General features: G+C 40.2%; 1 protein-coding gene across 2 annotated transcripts in view; it reads right to left on the bottom strand.

The window, feature by feature from the left end:
• Positions 1-2556: 2556 nt before the first annotated feature.
• The window catches only part of FAM76A (family with sequence similarity 76 member A), a 32579-nt gene continuing 16979 nt past the window's right edge, over positions 2557-18156 (bottom strand). The window contains exons 6-9 of one of the 2 annotated variants that reach the window (XM_019980238.2): positions 16592-16678; positions 8903-9038; positions 5981-6082; positions 2557-4835 (exon numbers count right to left, since the gene is read on the bottom strand). In XM_019980238.2, the coding sequence (XP_019835797.1) occupies positions 4749-4835; positions 5981-6082; positions 8903-9038; positions 16592-16678 (412 nt within the window). In that variant the 3' untranslated portion in view covers positions 2557-4748. The remainder of the gene's footprint in view (positions 4836-5980; positions 6083-8902; positions 9039-16591; positions 16679-18156) is intronic. The other variant, XM_019980245.2, reaches the window with a different exon arrangement.

Genomic DNA, 18156 nt, shown 5'->3' on the forward strand with positions numbered 1-18156 from the left:
GTCTCTTCAGTCTGCCCAGCTGAGGACCCAGAACTTAAGCAACAAAGACAAGTCATCCCCACAGTGCCCTGTCCAAATTCTTGATCAACTGGGTCTGTGGGCATATTAAAATGGGTGTTTTAAAAAACTAAATTTTGGGAAGTTCTCTGGTGGTCCAGTGGTTAGGACTCACTGCTCTCATTGCCATGGCCCAGGTTCAATCCCTGGTCAGAAAAAAAAAGACCCACTAAATTTTGGGGTAATTTGTTGTGTAGGAATAATAACTGCAACACTCTACAGCTCCTGACAGTTTGGGCTTTCCCAAAAATGCCCCCTCCTCCAAGAATCTGGATGACTGTTAGCTGAGGATAGTTATACTGCCAGTAACATATGGTCTTAAACTGCAAAGGATGGGACCAAAATTCTGCTAAGTTACTTTAAGGTCTTTTGTTGAAGAGCTTCACTTTCACTTTCCTGAAAAACTAGATGATGTCTTTCTCTCTTTATATTCTTCGCCTCTAGTGGTTTTTAAGGCTGAGTAAATGAGTAAATTAAAAAGCAGAGACACCACTTTGCCGACAAAGGCACGTATAGTCAAAGCTATGGTTTTTCCAGTAGTCAGGTATGGATGTGAGAGTTGGACCATGAAGAAGGCTGAGCACCAAAGAATTGATGCTTTCGAACCATGGTGCTGGAGAAGATTCTTGAGAGTCCCTTGGACAGCAAGGAGATCAACCCAGTCCATCCTAAAGGAAATCAACCCTGAATATTCATTGGAAGGACTGATGATGAAGCTGAGGCTCCAATACTTTGGCCACTGACATGAAGAGCCAACGCATTGGAAAAGACCCTGATGCTGGTAAAGACTGAGGGCCAAGAGAAGGGGGTGACAGAGGATGAGACGGTTGGTTGGCATCACCAATTCATTAAACAAGAGTTTGAGCCAACTCCAGGAGATAGTGAAGGACAGGGAAGCCTAGTGTGCTGCATTCCGTGGGGTCACAAAGAGTCAGACGCAACTTAGCATCTATTTTTTTTTTTTTTGCATTTATAGGGGTTGCTTGATGCATGAATTGCCAGCGTTACATGGGAATTCTGAAATGTTGATCGATGTTTCAGCTCTGTCTAAAGGACTTTCTACAGTCATTACAATTGTAGGACTTTTCTGCAACGTGAATTCTCTCATTCTAGGCCAGGTTGGAAGCATGGCTAAAGATCTTTTTTTTTTTTTAATTTTAATTGCTTTAAGCCAACTTTTTCACTCTCCTCTTTCACTTTCATCAAGAGGCTTTTTAGTTCCTCTTCACTTTCTGCCATAAGGGTGATGTCACTTAGCAACTTAGCATCTAAACAACAAATGGGTAAATTAAGAGAATTCACACAATAAAGATGGTCAGTCTACTGTCTTAGCCTGTTTGGACTTCTATAACAAAATATCACAGACTGGGTAGCTTATTAAACAACAGAAATTTATTTTTCACATTTCTAGTGGCTAGGAAGTCCCAGATCAAGAGGCCAGCTTGGCTGCACTCTACTGAGGGCCCTCTTCCAGATGCATAGCGGGCACCTTCTGGCTCTGTCCTCAAATGGTAGAAGGGGTAAGGGATATCTTTGACACCTCCATTATAAGGACACTAAGCCCATTCATGAGGGCAGAACCAAAGTATCTCTCAAAGGTCCCACCTTCTACCATCTCTAGGCATTAAGATCTCAACACATGAATTTGGCAGGGTGCATGTGTTAGTCACTCAGTCCTGAGTCTTTGCGACCCCATGGACTGTAGCTCGCCAGGCTCCTCTGTCCATGGAATTCTCCAGGCAAGAATACTGGAGTGGGTAGCCATTCCCTTCCCCAGAGGATCTTACCCACCCAGGGATCAAACACGGGGCTCCTGCACTGCAAGCAGATTCTTTACCAGCTGAGCCACCGAGGAAGCCCCTGGCAAGGAGGGAGAGCAGGAATAAACATTCAGACCATAGCACCTATAAAGCTATCTCTATTTAGAGAAAATATGCTGTCATTGAGCCTACAGAAGAGAATGATCAGGATGTGACAATGATGTTTGAAAGGCACTTACTGATTTAGAAACCTACTAGCGCCAGGGTTTCAAACCAACACATTCCTGTCCTTGAGATGGCATATCAAAAACCTTTCATTCATACCGTATGAAGATTCATCCTGTATTGTGAATAATAATTGTAAATATAAAATCAAGGAACAATGGCATTCTATTGTTCTATTAATTTCTATATTCATATATTCTATATTCATTCAATATTCTATTAAATGGGAGCCTCATGAGGAGAGTAAGTTCGTCAATTGTCTTCCCTGCTGTATACTCAGTGCCCACCAGTACTTATAAGCAAGCAACTGAACTGAATAAATACAATCACAGAAGAAAGAAATTCGTTTATTCTCTGATGGACATAAAACTCCCTATTAGCGCCATTAGGCTTTTAATTGTTTAAAGTCTACAAGCAAGACAAACTGACTCTTTTCTAGGTTGAAGGGGATTATGGGATATGTCTATTGGTGAACCAGCAAGAAATAAATGAAAAAAAACAAACAAAGCAATAATTATACTTGAGTCCATATGAATTTTTATTAACACACATTTTTCAAAGTCTGTACAAACCAAAACATTCCTGTGTTTTAAAATGTCCATTATTACAAACATACAAATAAACAAAAGGTGTTACCAAAAGTTAGCTACTCAATTTTATGGTAAAACAGTATCATGATTTTTAAAAACCAAAATTTCAAGACAGAGGTTTCTTCCTTCTCTTTTTGGAACTCGTGGAAAGTTAGAAAATGTATGGATTTGCTTTATATTAAATGCCAAGACCTTAAAAAAAAGATTTAGTATAAAACTAAATATGTTTTTACATTGTCACTTCAGGTAACAGAATTTCTCAAGTCTTTAAAATTTAAAAAAAAAAAAACCCATGACTGCAACTTTTTTCACAATCTTTTCCCCATAGTCAATGTAAATGCATCTGAAAAATATTATCTGACAGGTTGTCTTTACCTAAAATTTTCTCATTCAAAAAGTTACAAAACTATTTAGCACTGCCATTTCCCTTGCTTAGAAGAGAAAATTACATCCCCTACCAGAGTGATAAGCAACATGGTCCATTGTTCCTCGTATCTGAAGGAAGCCACTCATTTCCATGTCTCTGTCCAATTAAGTGCATGGCTCCACTCGTGAGAATGTTCACCAATTAGAAGCCTTTGCTCCTGGAAAATGCCTAGTAAGTTAAACTTACTGCTGCACTTCTGGTAGTCTGAGGTACAAATGTCATCTGCCCTTATGATTACCTCTAACTCCAGTATCGCCCCCTGCGTTAAAGGATTCCAAAGTAGCTGGTTTTACTGTTTCATGGCACACCACACATCTCTAATTTCTTTCACAAACATCACAGAGGACCTGAGAGTATGGCTAGAAATGCAAATCTATCCTCTGACATGAAAAGTAAATCCATGTGCCTACTGGGTCAAGAAGGGAAAACAGGACACAATTCAGGTTGGGGCCAAGCTGCTTTTGAGAAGCACCTGTTTTCAACACATTTCCATTAAAAGCAGGGAGTGTATAGGCGGCAGTGGGTGAGGAAGAGTGGGGAGACAGTACATACAGGGATATCATTCTTCCAGTCACACTCAGAGTCCATTCTTGAGCAGCTCATACTAACTTCCAAAATGCTTTGTAGTCCAAATCTTATCCCATTTTGAATCATTTTAAAAAAAGCTATCTGACAATGGCCCAGTATGACAACTGATATAAGAGCGTTTGTCTTTTTTTTTAAAAAGAGGTGGCAGTGTGAGAATTTAAAATCAGTCACATAAAACAATCAAGAAAGGGGAGGGAGAGGGAAGTGTCCAGTACAACCTGGACAACCTTTCTTTCTGTCCTTACTTAGAAAGACAGACTCTCCAAATCTTTGCTACCTCCCTTAAGTATCTTCTTACATGCTCTTCCAAGAAACCCTCCAAAAGGCACTTAACTCCATACTTATATATTGAATTGTTTCACCTTAGCAATCAGTTTTAAGACTCCAAGGTAACAAGAAAGAAAAGATCTGATTCTTTCACTAAAAGCTAGAGAGTAGTACTTTTTTTTAAAAAAGAAGCATCACTTTTACAAGAAGAACAAGCTAGGCTACCATTATTCCTTTATCAAGAAAAAGTTTCTTTTTTTAAAAAATAAATAAAACTCTGGCTATACATAGTACAAAGTTCATACATAATATACCTGGAAAAAAACCCAAGGGTATACCCTGAAGCAAAAGGTTTATTGGAGAGAAAAAGTCTCTTCCATTGTACCAAGTCTTAAGGTGGCAGTTTTCAAAGTTCAGAGGGTGGCAGTGATATGTAATTAATGCCAAACTGCTTGCTCATGGGTATGGCAGGATGCAATGATGGACAAAAAAAAAAAATCATTCTGCACATAACACTGAGCAGTGACCACCACAAAAAGGGGGAAAAAAAAGTAGCAAAAGAGAGACAATAGTACTGAGAGAAGGGCTGCGGGGTAGAGAGGGGAGTGAGAGAATAAGAGGAGATGGGAGCTTGAAACCCCAAACATTCAAGCATGCAGTCATAACACAGCACAAACCAGGTGTTTCCATTCAGCCCAACGCAGTCACACAAAGAAGGATAACTGTAATAATATAGAGATTTCTTAAGGAAGATTGCAATTCCCAGAGAACAGCCAGGTTGCCACCCTAACCGAGGAATCCATTTGCTGTTGCCGGGAGCGTTCTTGTGGTCTTTCATGGAGAGGTTATAGCTCCTGACTTCTCTGACTTCTTGCTCTTGGATAAGGCAGCTGCCTGCTTCAGGAGCTCTCGGTTTTTGGCCTTAAAAAAAAAAAATCAGTGAGCGAAGGAAGTTTTCGCAGGACAGGATGTTTTTCATGCAGATGCTAAGGGAGACAATGTAGAGGTCAGGAAGAGGTGAACAAAGTCTAGAGGCAGAAAACAACAGAAAAGCTCTAGGGTTTGGTTGGGAGGGAAGAAAAGTATTTGCTGGAAGTTAATCAGTGTACTTGCATCTCCTGGGATCCACTATTACAAACGGATGCTCTATGCAACACAAACAAACCATGGAGTGCCTTAGTGTGCTGGATAAACAGAATTTACAATTTAGACATCTGGAATCACATCTGGTTTATCCAAAAATCAAAGAACACATTTATTAATTCCACTGTTTTTTGAGGTAAAAAGATTAGAACATATCCAAGAGAAAATAATAAAAGTCATCTATAAGGTGATTTAATATGTCAATCGACATGTCAAATCTCTGAGGAAAAAAGAAATCTAAGAGATCACTTAAAATACCAAGATGGGGAAACAGTGGAAATAGTGTCTGACTTTATTTTTTTGGGCTCTAAAATCACTGCAGATGGTGACTGCAGCCATGAAATTAAAAGACGCTTACTCCTTGGAAGGAAAGTTATGACCAACCTAGATAGCATATTCAAAAGCAGAAACATTACTTTGCCAACAAAGGTCCGTCTAGTCAAAGCTATGGTTTTTCCAGTAGTCATGTATGGATGTGAGAGTTGGACTGTCAAGAAAGCTGAGCGCCGAAGAATTGATGCTTTTGAACTGTGGTGTTGGAGAAGACTCTTCAGAGTCCCTTGGACTGCAAGGAGATCCAACCAGTCATACTAAAGGAGATCAGTCCTGGGTGTTCTTTGAAAGGAATGATGCTAAAGCTGAAACTCTAGGACTTTGGCCACCTCATGCGAAGAGTTGACTCACTGGAAAAGATCCTGATGCTGGGAGGGATTGGGGGCAGGAGAAGGGGATGACAGAGGATGAGATGGCTGGATGGCATCACCGACTTGATGGACGTAAGTTTGAGTGAACTCCAGGAGTTGGTGATGGACAGGGAGGCCTGGCGTGCTGCAATTCATGGGGTCGCAAAAAGTCTGACATGACTGAGCAACTGAACTGAACTGAAATACACCAGAGTTACCATATTAAATAAGCAGAATTACCTGCAATTGTTCTGTGACTTCTTTGTGGGTTTTCTCCATCTGGTTCATTTTGGCTCTCATCTGAGATTCTTGGTATTGAAAATCAGCCTTCAACTCTGTGATCTGAGGGGGGAAAAAAAGGCAGAGTGACCAGAAGAAATTTCTGTGCAATGAAAAATGTTTTGGTACCAGAGAGCTAAATAGTCCCCTAAATTAATGAAACCCAGGGCTCTCCTAAAGAGCCATACCTAAATCAAAGCCAAGGAACTGTGTATCCTATTTTTTTCTAGTGATTTCCTGAAAATTACACAAAATTCTGCATTAGCATGTCCGCTACTGACCACTTGCTAGAAGGTTTTAGATATTTCATGTACTCAATATAGGCAATAATCTTTCGAATTCTCAACTCCAAGTAAATCAATGATTATAACAAATATGACTGACAGTTTGAGAGAAGCCATGAAAATAACAGCTGCTGTCATTTACTGAATTTTTGCCCTGTTCCAGGCAAACTGTTTGATTATATTATTTTATCCAATCCTATGATAACCCTGTGGGATAGTAGCATTATTCTTCCCATTTTATACATGGGAACATCAAGGCTTAGGAAGGATTAAGTAAAGTGGTTAGCAAGTAGCAGAGTCAGAATTCAAACTCCAGGCCTTCTTCTATTGACTATGCTATTCAAGGAGCACAGAGAAGAGGTACTAAATCAGAGAAATGAGGTGTGAGCTAAGTTTTGAGATACAAGTAGCAACTGGTACATGAGGTACGGAAAAGGGCATCCAAGCAAAGGGAACAGTATGGGCACAAGCAGAGTGCCAGATAATGGAGAACTTATTCAGATGACTGATGAGTGTCGGGAGATGAGGCCACAGATAGGAAGGCATGATGCGGAAGAGCCTGTGTTCCAGCCAAGGAATGTGATCTTGATCCTGAAAGTTATGGGAAACAACCTACTGTTTGTTTTTGCTCCTTTCAGACCCTAACTTTGCAGGAATTCCCTGGAGATCCAGTGGTTAGAACTCGGTGCTGTCACTACTGTAGGTAAGGGAATTAAGATCTTGCGACTGCAAAGCACTAGAGACGAGTATTCATTTTGTCTCTATTTTGCAAAAATCCTGTCTTTAATGTGCCATTCTGATCTAGTTCATAAAGAAAATATACTTGGGTCTGCTTTCATCTGAGAGTCATGTAGTAAAGTGAAAAGAATACTGGTCTCTTCCCACGAACTTCCACCTTACTGGAAGAGTAGAAACACAGCTCAGTAGAAAGAATGGGAGGGTCAGAAAGATCTGGGTTCATTCCTTTGTTCTGCCTTTCACCAGCTGTGTGATTTGGATGGGTCGTCTACTCTCTTTCGGTCCATTTCCTCATCCGTAAGATGAGGTAGGAATCAGATACAAAGAATGCACATAAAGATTTTAACACTGCAGGACTTCCTTGGTGGCCCAGTAGATGGGAATCTGTCTGCCAATGGAGGGGACACCGATTCAATCCCTGGTCTGGGAAGATTACACATGTCGTGGAGCAACTAAGCCCTTCCACCACAGCTTCTGAGCCCATGAGCCGTAACTTCTGAGCCTGTGTGCCGCAACTACTGAAGCCTAGCACCTACAGACGTGCTCTACAACGAGAAGCCACCAGAATGACAAAAAGCCCACGCACCACAACAAAGACCCACTGCAACCAAAAATAAAGTTACAAAAATGTTTTAACATAAATGTCTTTGTTAGCACTCATCATAGGATTCTGAACACAGTGCAAAACAACATACAGCCTCAGGGAGAAAACAGAGCTAGCGGAAGGAACCCTATGGGGAAAAACACTGAAGGCACTGTTATCTATGAATGATGATAATAATTCCTACCTCAAAGTGATATGGGGATAAATGAGTTAATACATATAAAGCCCTTAGAATAGGGATAGGCAGATAGAGGCGTGTTAGTCGCTCCGTCGTGTCTGACTCTTTACGACCCCATGGACTCTTCTGTCCATGGGATTCTCTAGGCAAGAATACTGAAGTGAGTTGCCATTCCCTTCTCCAGGGGATCTTCCCGACACAGGAACCGAACCCCAGTTTCCTGCATAGCAGGCCAAAGCATCCAATAAAAGTTAACTATTATTATTAGTTATTAGAATAATAAGGCAGAAACGAGACATTCTCTAAGAATCTGAAAGTAAGAAATAATAGAATGAATCAGAAAAAGGACATAAAAAAATTCCCCTAAAGAGGGGAATATGACTCTACTAAGACTTCACTGAAGATAATAACGAGCTTAGAGGATAGGTCACTCAGTAAGGGAGTTGTCACCAATGGAAACAAAGTGATGTAGTGACTACAGGAAGGCCTACTGGAATATTGTCTGGGGACGAGGCAGACTTGATCTACATATTTTGAGTACTACTGTTCCCTGGACACAGCCATCCCAATAATAGAGGTGGAGGCATCAGGTTCCCCTAGCCTGAGAGCATTAAAAATTCCAATTATGTAACTACTTCCTCTTGTCCCAACTCCATGCTCACTCAGCACCCTCTGATTACAAGCTCCCTGAACAGCTTATGCTGAGAAGAGTAGTACTCTGCTATATGCCCCACTATGAAATAAGAGGTGGACACCGTGGTTTTACACATCATCTCTGCAAGCTTAGTGAACTTCAGTCCTCCCTTAGAAGTGGAAGCTTCTTCCAAACAAAAGAAAGAAAAATCAACCCTCTAAACTACTTGATGGAAGGGGATTGACAACAGTAATGCCATGCCACGATCCTGGCAGACAGCAAGCTGCTCCCTAGGACATCCCAACCTTGCCAGTGGATTCTCTCTCTCAGAGCTTCAGTGGTATGTATCCAACAAACATCCATTAAACAGTTAGCATCGTGCCCTATACCACATATCTCACCCGCTTGCCTCATTCTGACCTGAGAAGCACTAACTAAGCAGTACCTTCTTCTCTTTCTCTAAAATCATTTGATCCTTTTGATGCAGCATCTTCTTCAGAGTGGCTACTTCTTCCTTCAGTTGGGCAATGATGACAAAGTGGTCAGTGCCTGGTGAGTCCAGAGCCAGATCTGGGGAAAAGCTGAGGGGAAAAATGGAGGGGGAAAATATCAGTTGGATGCACAAACTTTTTTCTACCTGAGGTCACATTACAGGCCACTTGACTGCAACTTCAGGAGCAGAAGCAACTAGTTGAATCCCAGCCATCAAGCACAATACACGTTCAACTTGAGGGCATTTGCTAAACTGCACAAGCAAGGTGGCCATCAGATAACTATACCAACCAAAGCCACAACCTGCAGCATTCCTGCAGCATCTCTGCTCACATGCATGCTGTGCATGCGTGCTAAGTCACTTCAGTCGTGTCCAACTCTGCAACCCTATGGACTGCAGACTGTCAAGTTCCCATCCATGGGGATTCTCCAGGCAAGACTATCAGAGTGTGTGGCCATGCCCTCCTCCAGGGGATCTTCCCAACCCAGGGATCGAACCCATGTCTCCTATGTCCCCTGCACTGGCAGGTGGGCTGTTTACCACTAGCGCCACCTAGAAAGCCCATCTTTGTTCACATTCGGGACTAAAATAAATGTCACCTCATAAGAGCCAAAGATATTTTGTTTCAGGTTCACTGAGGATCCCTAGTTATTGTGGGTGAGAGTCATAATTTTTTGTGATTAGATAATTTCCCTAGAATCTGGATAAATTGTAATTTCATGCATTTTTCTTTAAAGATCCCCAAAGAGATTTTGACTCTTTGTTTTCTGCTCCAAAGCCCATGCTGTGGTACATCTGCTGAGAAGCTGCTGCTTTCCACCTCAGGTACAATCTTTTTAAAAAGTGATTAAAAAAAAGAAGATGAAATTAACAGGAAAGAAGCCAACTTCCCCTACTACAATTGGCCTGTGCCCTGTCACTTCCAGTATCAAGAATTCTGTGATATTTAGTTAGGAAAGGAACAAAAAGGCGGCAAACTGCAAAGTAATATCACAACCTGGCTCTTCAACAGAGTCCTCCCTATGATGGTCTCTGAGCACTACATTTTGTGCAAGTGCCAGGTGAACTCTGTCCTTTTAGTCGAGTGTCTTAACCAGGAAAGTTTCAGGGAATTTGTAAGCCCCTGAGATTGTATATGCAATTTTATGTATACATACAATGGGGTGGTTTCTAGGATGGGGATCTGAGGCTCTCCTTCGTCTGTTCAGAAGTGTCTTAGACCCATACAAATTAAGAAATCACTGCCAAGAGAGTTAAATCCTACCCTTCTCTAGAGACCTACCCAAAAGAAACTCTCTACTTTTCACAGGGCAACCTGTAAAGTAAAACACAAACCAGTTTTTCCTAGAAAACTGCAATACTGATTCCCAACACCCTATATCAATATAGCAACTACCAGATGCCCCTTGCTGTTGGATCTTTCCTACACCTTAAACAACATCTAATAACCATCAATTTTCTACACAGGTAGAAACTCCAAATAACATGGTGAACTGCTGGACAAACCTCCTCATAGTTACCAAGTTAAGTGTTTCTATGGCTAGAATGGGAAGACAGTCCATTGATAGAAATATTCTGCCCTCAGTCTACACGAAGCATATGAGAAGGATGTCAGAGGAACAATGGATCACTGCTTTGCTAACTGATAAATATGCAGAATTACTGGGTAACAAAAACAACATGTAAAATAATAAAACAAGGCATGTAGGAGAAAATATTAAAAGGATCCATCATAGTCTCCACCAGTTTCCAACCTTGCCGAGGGACTGTCTTCCCTCAACCCAACAGAATCTATTTAAACCCATAACCAGAGTGACAAATGAAATGGAGTAATGGGCTAATGTGCTCTACCTGCTTTTTAACTGAAATATAATTGACATACAATATTATGTTAGTTTCATACATAATTTGGTATTTGCATATATCGTAATCACTCTAAGTCTAGTAAACGTCCGCCCATATGAAATTATTATTGACTACATTCTTTATGTTGTATGTCACATCCCCATGACTTATTGATTATATAACTGGAGGGCTATAGCTCTTAATCTCCTTCACCTGTTTTGCCTATCCCCCCACCCCCAGCCTTCTGGCAACTACCTGTTTGTTCTCTGCACCTATGTTGCATTTTGCTTTGTATTTTAGACTCACATATATGTGAGATCACACAGTATTGGTCTTTCTCCAACTTATTTCACTTAGCATAATATCCTCTAGGTTCATCCAGGTTGTTGCAAACAACAAGATTTTGTTTTTTATGACTGAGTAATATTTCACTGTTTGTGTACACACACACACACCCCCACACATGCCATAGCTTTTTTAGGTATTTGTCTATCAACAGTCACTTAGGTTGCTTTCATTACCCTGGCTCTTGTAACTAATGCTACAGTGAACACTGGGATGTATGTATCTTTTTGAAATAGTGTTTCTATTTTCTTTGGATAAATAACTAGAAGTGAAATTGCTGGATTATATGGCAATTCTATTTTTAATTTTTTAAGGTGCCTCCATACTAGTTGCTTCACCAACTTACAATCCTACCAAGAGAGCACAAGGGTGCTATCGTCTCCACATCCTCGCCAACACTTATCCGATAGCCATTCTGATACGTGTGAGGCAGTAGCTCATTGCCATTTTGATTTGCATTTCCCCGATAATTAGTGATATTGAGCATCTATATGTTTTCTTTGAAAAAAATGTCTATTCAGGTCCTCTGCCCATTTTTAAATAGAACTGTTTCTTTTTTTGTTGTTGTTAAAATATCTGAGCTTTTTGTATATTTTGGATATTAACCTGTTATTGGATATATTATTTGCAAATATCTTCTCCCATTCAGTGGGTTGCCTTTTCATCTTATGGATAGTTTCCTTCATTGTGCAAAGGCTTTTGAGTTTGATATAGTCCTTTGTAAAAGCAAAAGTAAATAGGACTACACGGCCTGAGGATACATATCCAAAAAAAATTGCTAAGACCAATGTCAAAGAGCCTATGTTTTCTTCTAGGAATTTAATGCTTTCAGGTCTTAAATTTATGTCTTTAGTCTACTTGGAGTTATTTTTGTAAGCAGTGTGAGAAAGTAGTCCAGTTTGATTCTTTTGCATGTAGCTGTCTAGTTTCCCAACACCATTCAGTGAAGGGGCTATCTTTTCCCCACTGTATACTCTTGCCTCCTCTGCTGCAGAGTAACTGCCCATATAAATGTGGATTTGCTTCTGGGCTGTTTATTCTGTTCCATCAGTCTCTGTGTCTGTTTCTGTCTTCTTGTTTTGTTTTTGGCTGAGTCAGGTCTTACTGCGGCACATGGGATCTTTCACTGCGGTGTGCAGGCTCCTCGTTATGGCACGCAGGGTTCTCTAGTTGCAGTGCGTGGGCTCAGTAGCCCAGCAGCATGTGGGATCTTAATTCCTCAACCAGGGATTGAATTCATGTCCCCTGCATTGGAAGGCAGATTTTTAAATACTGCTCCACCAGGGAAGTCCCTAACACCATACTGTTGACTACTGCAGCTTTGTAGTACAGTTTGCAATCAAAAAGCATGACACTTTCAGCTTTGTTCATTCTCAAGATTGCTTTGAGTCTACCTGCTTCTTGAGGGAAGATTCTTCCCATACCAATAAATTGCTGACAAATCTCATTGTGTCTTTCCTGTGTTAGGGACTGTACTGTCTAACTCTGTAACTCCTAATGAATAAGAATTGCTGGGAATCAAAATGAAAAAAGATGGCTAGGTTACTAAGGCAGAAAATCAGATCTAATCTCTTTCTAAACACCGCCAAAGACAGGGAACTTGCTATTTATCCAGGAAGCTCATCTTTTCCAAAAACTTAATAGCTTTTGGAATGTTTCCAAAAACATCTTTTCTCAGGTTGAGCCAAAATCTGCCTGTCAGTCTCATCCATTGGTCCTGGATCTGTCCTCAAAGGCCACAGAGAGTTAAGTCTATTCTTTCAAGTATATTTTAGAGGGAGAACACAATAAAATGATAAGGAAAAGAAAAGAATGTCTTTTGGAAACAATAAACCACAAGGTGTGCCTGGAGGTCACTCACTGTTCATTGCCCATCAAACAATAAGCAAATATGATCAAAACGTGCATTTCTCAGGGAAGGAAAGCTAGGAATGAACTTGTATTTTCTTCAAATTGAAGGATTTTTGTTATAATTTTGACAAACTATAAACTATTGAGATGGAAGCTGTGAATTTTATAGGACACTAAAAAAGACTAAGGCATTTTCTAAGTATAAAACCATGAGAAAAATGTGTTGTTGTTTTTTTAATTCTATAAAGTAATGGGTTCTCTCTGTATGATACGGAAGGCTAATAAAGAAAAAGAGAAAAATAAATCAAATATGCCTCAATATTTAAAAAATAAATAAGAGGACTTCCCTGGAAGTCCAGTGGTTAAGATTCTGCACTTCTACTGCAGGGCTCTCGGGTCTGATCCCTGAATAGGGAACTAAGATCCCACATGTCATGTGTGTGGCCAAAAAAAAAACAACAAAGGAATATGATAGTATATGGTCAATGAAAACTGTTAGAGAACAATCTTTTGAAGACATGAGAGGATAAAATGAAAGAAGAGAAGCATAAATTTAAAAGTGGATTGTGATTAAAAACTGAGAGGGAGTCACAATAGATAGTAAAGAAACAAAACTGGTAATATTTACTCCAGAACTGAATTCAAAATAGATATTCAGCAAAAAAATTTTTTGGTTTCCATGACATTAAAAAAAGGACTGTTCATGGAGAAGGAAATGGCAACCTACTCCAGTATTCTTGCCTGGAAAAGTCCATGGACAGAGGAGCTTGGCAGGCTGCAGTCCATGGGATTACATGACTGAGCATGCGTGCATGAGGGTGGAGGGAGATGGGTTGGTAGCAATAAACTGGTAGAACCAAAAAATATAAAGGACAGTTCAAAAAACGTCTTGGACCTCCTCAGTGGTCCTATGGTTAAGATTCCATGCTTCCATTGCAGGAGTGTGAGTTTGATCCCTGGTCAGCCAAAAGAGAAAAAAAAATAATTAAAAAAATGTTTTTAAAGTCTTGTCAGAATGTTCTCCAAGTGAAGGAAAAGCAAGAAAAAAAAGTAAAAAGGGAAGAAAAAATGTAATTTACCTTGTATATAAACTTTTAAAAGAAATGCAAACAAGTGATAGATTAAGATTACTAATGCAGAACAAAAAGCCTCTTGATGAAAGTGAAAGAGGAGAGTGAAAAAGTTGGCTTAAAACTCAACATTCAGAAAACGAAGATCATGGCATCTAGTCCCATCACTTCATGGGAAATAGATGGGGAAACAGTGGAAACAGTGTCAGACTTTATCTTTTTGGGCTCCAAAATCACTGCAGATGGTGACTGCAGCCATGAAATTAAAAGACACTTACTCCTTGGAAGGAAAGTTATGACCAACCTAGATAGCATATTCAAAAGCAGAGACATTACTTTGCCAACAAAGGTCCGTCTAGTCAAGGCTATGGTTTTCCAGTGGTCATGTATGGGTGTGAGAGTTGGACTGTGAAGAAAGCTGAGCGCTGAAGAATTGATGCTTTTGAACTGCGGTGTTGGAGAAGACTCTTGAGAGTCCCTTGGACTGCAAGGAGATCCAACCAGTCCACTCTAAAGGAGATCAGTCCTGGGTGTTCATTGGAAGGACTGATGCTGAGGCTGAAACTCCAATACTTTGGCCACCTCATGTGAAGAGGTGACCCACTGAAAAAGACCCTGATGCTGGGAGGGATTGGGGGCAGGAGGAGGAGGGGGCGACAGAGGATGAGATGGCTGGATGGCATCACCGACTTGATGTACATGAGTTTGGGTGAACTCCGGGAGTTGGTGATGGACAGGAGGCCTGCAATTCATGGGGTCGCAAAGAGTCAGACACGACTGAGCAACTGAACTGAATTGAATGCAGGAACAGTCGAATGGAACTTGCATATGTATGAAAATAATACGTGGCTGCAGAAAATTTTTTTCTAAATTTTCAAGTTATTAGGTTGCTTTTTTAATTACCATGTATATTTAAAGAAAAATTTATTTTTAAAGATCTTTCCCAGAGGACATTATGAAAGATCATGCGTCTAAGTTAAGGATCAGCATCCTAATTGAGGAAAACATTCACTGCTGCTAACCAGATGCAATAAAACACTGAACAGAAAGTTTAAAGTCTTTGGCTTGGTGAAGCCATAGCAATAGTCAGCAAGAACAGTGGCAGTATCTCAAAAACCAAATGACCCAACAGAAGGCAAACTTTAAGGCCTGTTGGTTAAACTAAAGGCTATGAATGAGCTTTTTCCGGGTCATTCAAACACAGCCCACATCATAAACAGCACAAAACAGAAATGATGAATCTAAAGGCTGTGGGTCTTGGCTCAGGCCTTCATAAAGCAGGGCATTCAGAATGGTTCATTCCCTGAAGAACTTTTTACAGGATCATGCATCCTGGCAGATGTGATAAGACAATCAGTGCCACATCCATTTTCTTCAGAATGGTCAAACTAGCTGCTCAGAGAACAAACAGTAACAGTAAAGCTAACCAGAAAGATGGTCTTTATGGTTCCTTTCCCTATATAATTAGAATATCTAAACCAAGCATTTCTAGAAGGATCAATTCAAGAAGTTTGAAGTCAATGATACCAGAAATACAAAGAGAGTCTGCAGAGTCTCAAATCAAGTTAATGAAAAAGCCAACTTCAGAGATGCTATGTATACCCCTAAATAAACAAAACTCAACCCCAGTAAGCCTATATGCTGGTCTGCTCCCATATCTACCACCGTCTGGGAGAGAGAATGGAGAATGGGAGTTTTCAGAATGGAGATGATTCCAAGGATTTTAGGGATGAGTGTGCCAGGTGGTCTCACTTCAGAATGCCCAGCCTGGAGGAACAGGCCCCAAGACTCTGTTGAGAAGCAGCCCACTACACCAACATGGACAGGGCATCCTGGATATGAGGAGAAAATAGCTCGTAAGCAGAAGCATCACTAAGAAGGAAAGGGGAAAGTGAGGAATAAAAATGCATTCAGAAAGGCTTAAAATGAAACAAAAATATTCAAATGCATCTCCTTCCCTCCTGATTCAGCATCTGCTTTGGGTTATCTCTCTTAATGCTAAGGAAGCATGGATTATCCCTCACAGACTGAGCAGTACTGCTTTAATTATAAATTGTCAGGAATTCCCTGGTGGTCCAGTGGTTAAGACTGAGCACTTTCACTGCCACAGCCAGGGTTCAATCCCTGGTCGGGGAACTAATGTTCCGAAAGCTGTGCAGTGTGCCCAAAAAAGAAAAATTTCCAATTTGTCTCTGTTTTGCCTCTGCAGACCAACTCCTGCCCTGCCTGGAGAAGGCTATAGGCACAGATCACAATAAAAAGCATGTCTTTGAATTCTTGTGAGAAGTTATTTGTGGACTACAGAAAATTCAACTGCTATTAAATCCAGTTATATGTTCTAGACAAGATTATATTTATAAACTAATAGCAGTATTGTTTGTTTATAAGATAAGTGTCTAGTGTAGTATCCCTGAGAAGTTCGCTGACAACCATAAACTAGCTCCATGACACACCCTAAAACGTATTCCTGTTTCAGGAACTGTGTATGCATTTCAAACAGAAACATGCACACACACTTGAACTGGCTTACCTATCTCCATTGGTTGTGATCGACTCAAACTTGGATTTTTTCTTTGGGATTTCATTTTGAATTGAAGACGTAGAAAGGGTTTTCTGACTTTTAATGGCAAAAAAGAAAAAAGAGAGAGAGAGAAAGAGAGATACACACACTTTAGAAATCAAAGATTAATAAAACACCACAATGAAAGTCCTGTCAAATGGGACCAACATAATACTGTACCTATTCTATGCAAGAGCTAATTACTCTTGATCATCAAAATCCACCCAAGTCTTAATTCCATAGATGCATGGACAGCTCATTTCTATAGTCCTCTCCCAAATTTTTACCTGTGATTAAATACTATCTGCTTTATTAATAACAATGAGAACAAGTCAATAAAACCTTAGTCAGAAGCACAATCCATCTTACAATTTAAAAAGTACTTTCATATTCATTTTTCCCCATGCATCTTATAATACTGTGAGGCATATACAAGGGATTATTTCTATTTTGCAGAAACTGAGGCTCATCAAGGCTAACTTACCTACCCAGGGATATAGAGCTAGTTAGTAGTGAAGCTTTACGTATCTGAACACTAAGTCCAGTTCTTCTTCACTCTGTTTCTGTAAATCTTCTAGTATCTGAGAGTCTCATGACAACCCTAAAGATCAGTTTTAGTCTCTGAAACTAATCTGCAACCCTTTTACTTTGATGGATGTAAAATTGCCAAGCCCAAAGGATTTTTCAGACCTTTTCTTATTGGCCTCTTTTCAATATTTGATACCACTGATCATGCCTTCTCCCCATCACATCCAACTTTATAACTGACAAATATAACTGTACATTAATTAAAATGTATGAGGCGACAATTTTATATATATATATTATAGAACAATTACTACCAAGATCAAGATAATTAATGCACCCATCATCTTGCATACCTGATTTTATTTTTCGGCTGTGCCACGTGGCTTGTGGGATCTTAGTTACCCAATCAGGGACTGAACCTGTCCCCCCTGCAGTGGAAGCGCAGTGTCCTGACCACTGGACTGCCAAGGGAATTCCATTTTATTTTAATGGTGAGCATGCTTGAGATAGCATCACCAACTCAATGGACATAAACTTGGGCAAACTCCGGGAGACAGTGAGAGCCAGGAAGGCCTGGCGTGCTGCAGTTCATGGGATCGCAAAGAGTCAGATATGACTTAGTGACTGAACAACAACATGCTTAGGATCTCCTCTCAGCAACTTGGAAGCATACAGTCACTGAGCTGTACATGAGAACTGAGAACTACTTCTAACAAAGTTTGTACCCTCTAACCTAACCCTCCCCATTTCCCTCTCCTTTTGCACCTGGCAACCACCATTCTATTCTCTATATCTATGAAATCAGTTTTTAAGATTGCACATAAAAATGATACCACATGGTGTGTGTCTTTCTCTCTGCCTCATTTCACTTAGCACATGCCTTCCAGGCTTATCTGTGTTGTAGCAAATAGCAGTATTCCCTTCTTTTTTATGGCTAGATATTCCATTGAATGTATATTCCATATTTTCTTCAACCATTCATCTCTCCAAGGACATTCAGGTTGCTA

The sequence above is a fragment of the Bos indicus genome, chromosome 2 (genome assembly GCF_029378745.1).
Source record: "Bos indicus isolate NIAB-ARS_2022 breed Sahiwal x Tharparkar chromosome 2, NIAB-ARS_B.indTharparkar_mat_pri_1.0, whole genome shotgun sequence".
Classification (NCBI taxonomy): Eukaryota; Metazoa; Chordata; class Mammalia; order Artiodactyla; family Bovidae; genus Bos; species Bos indicus.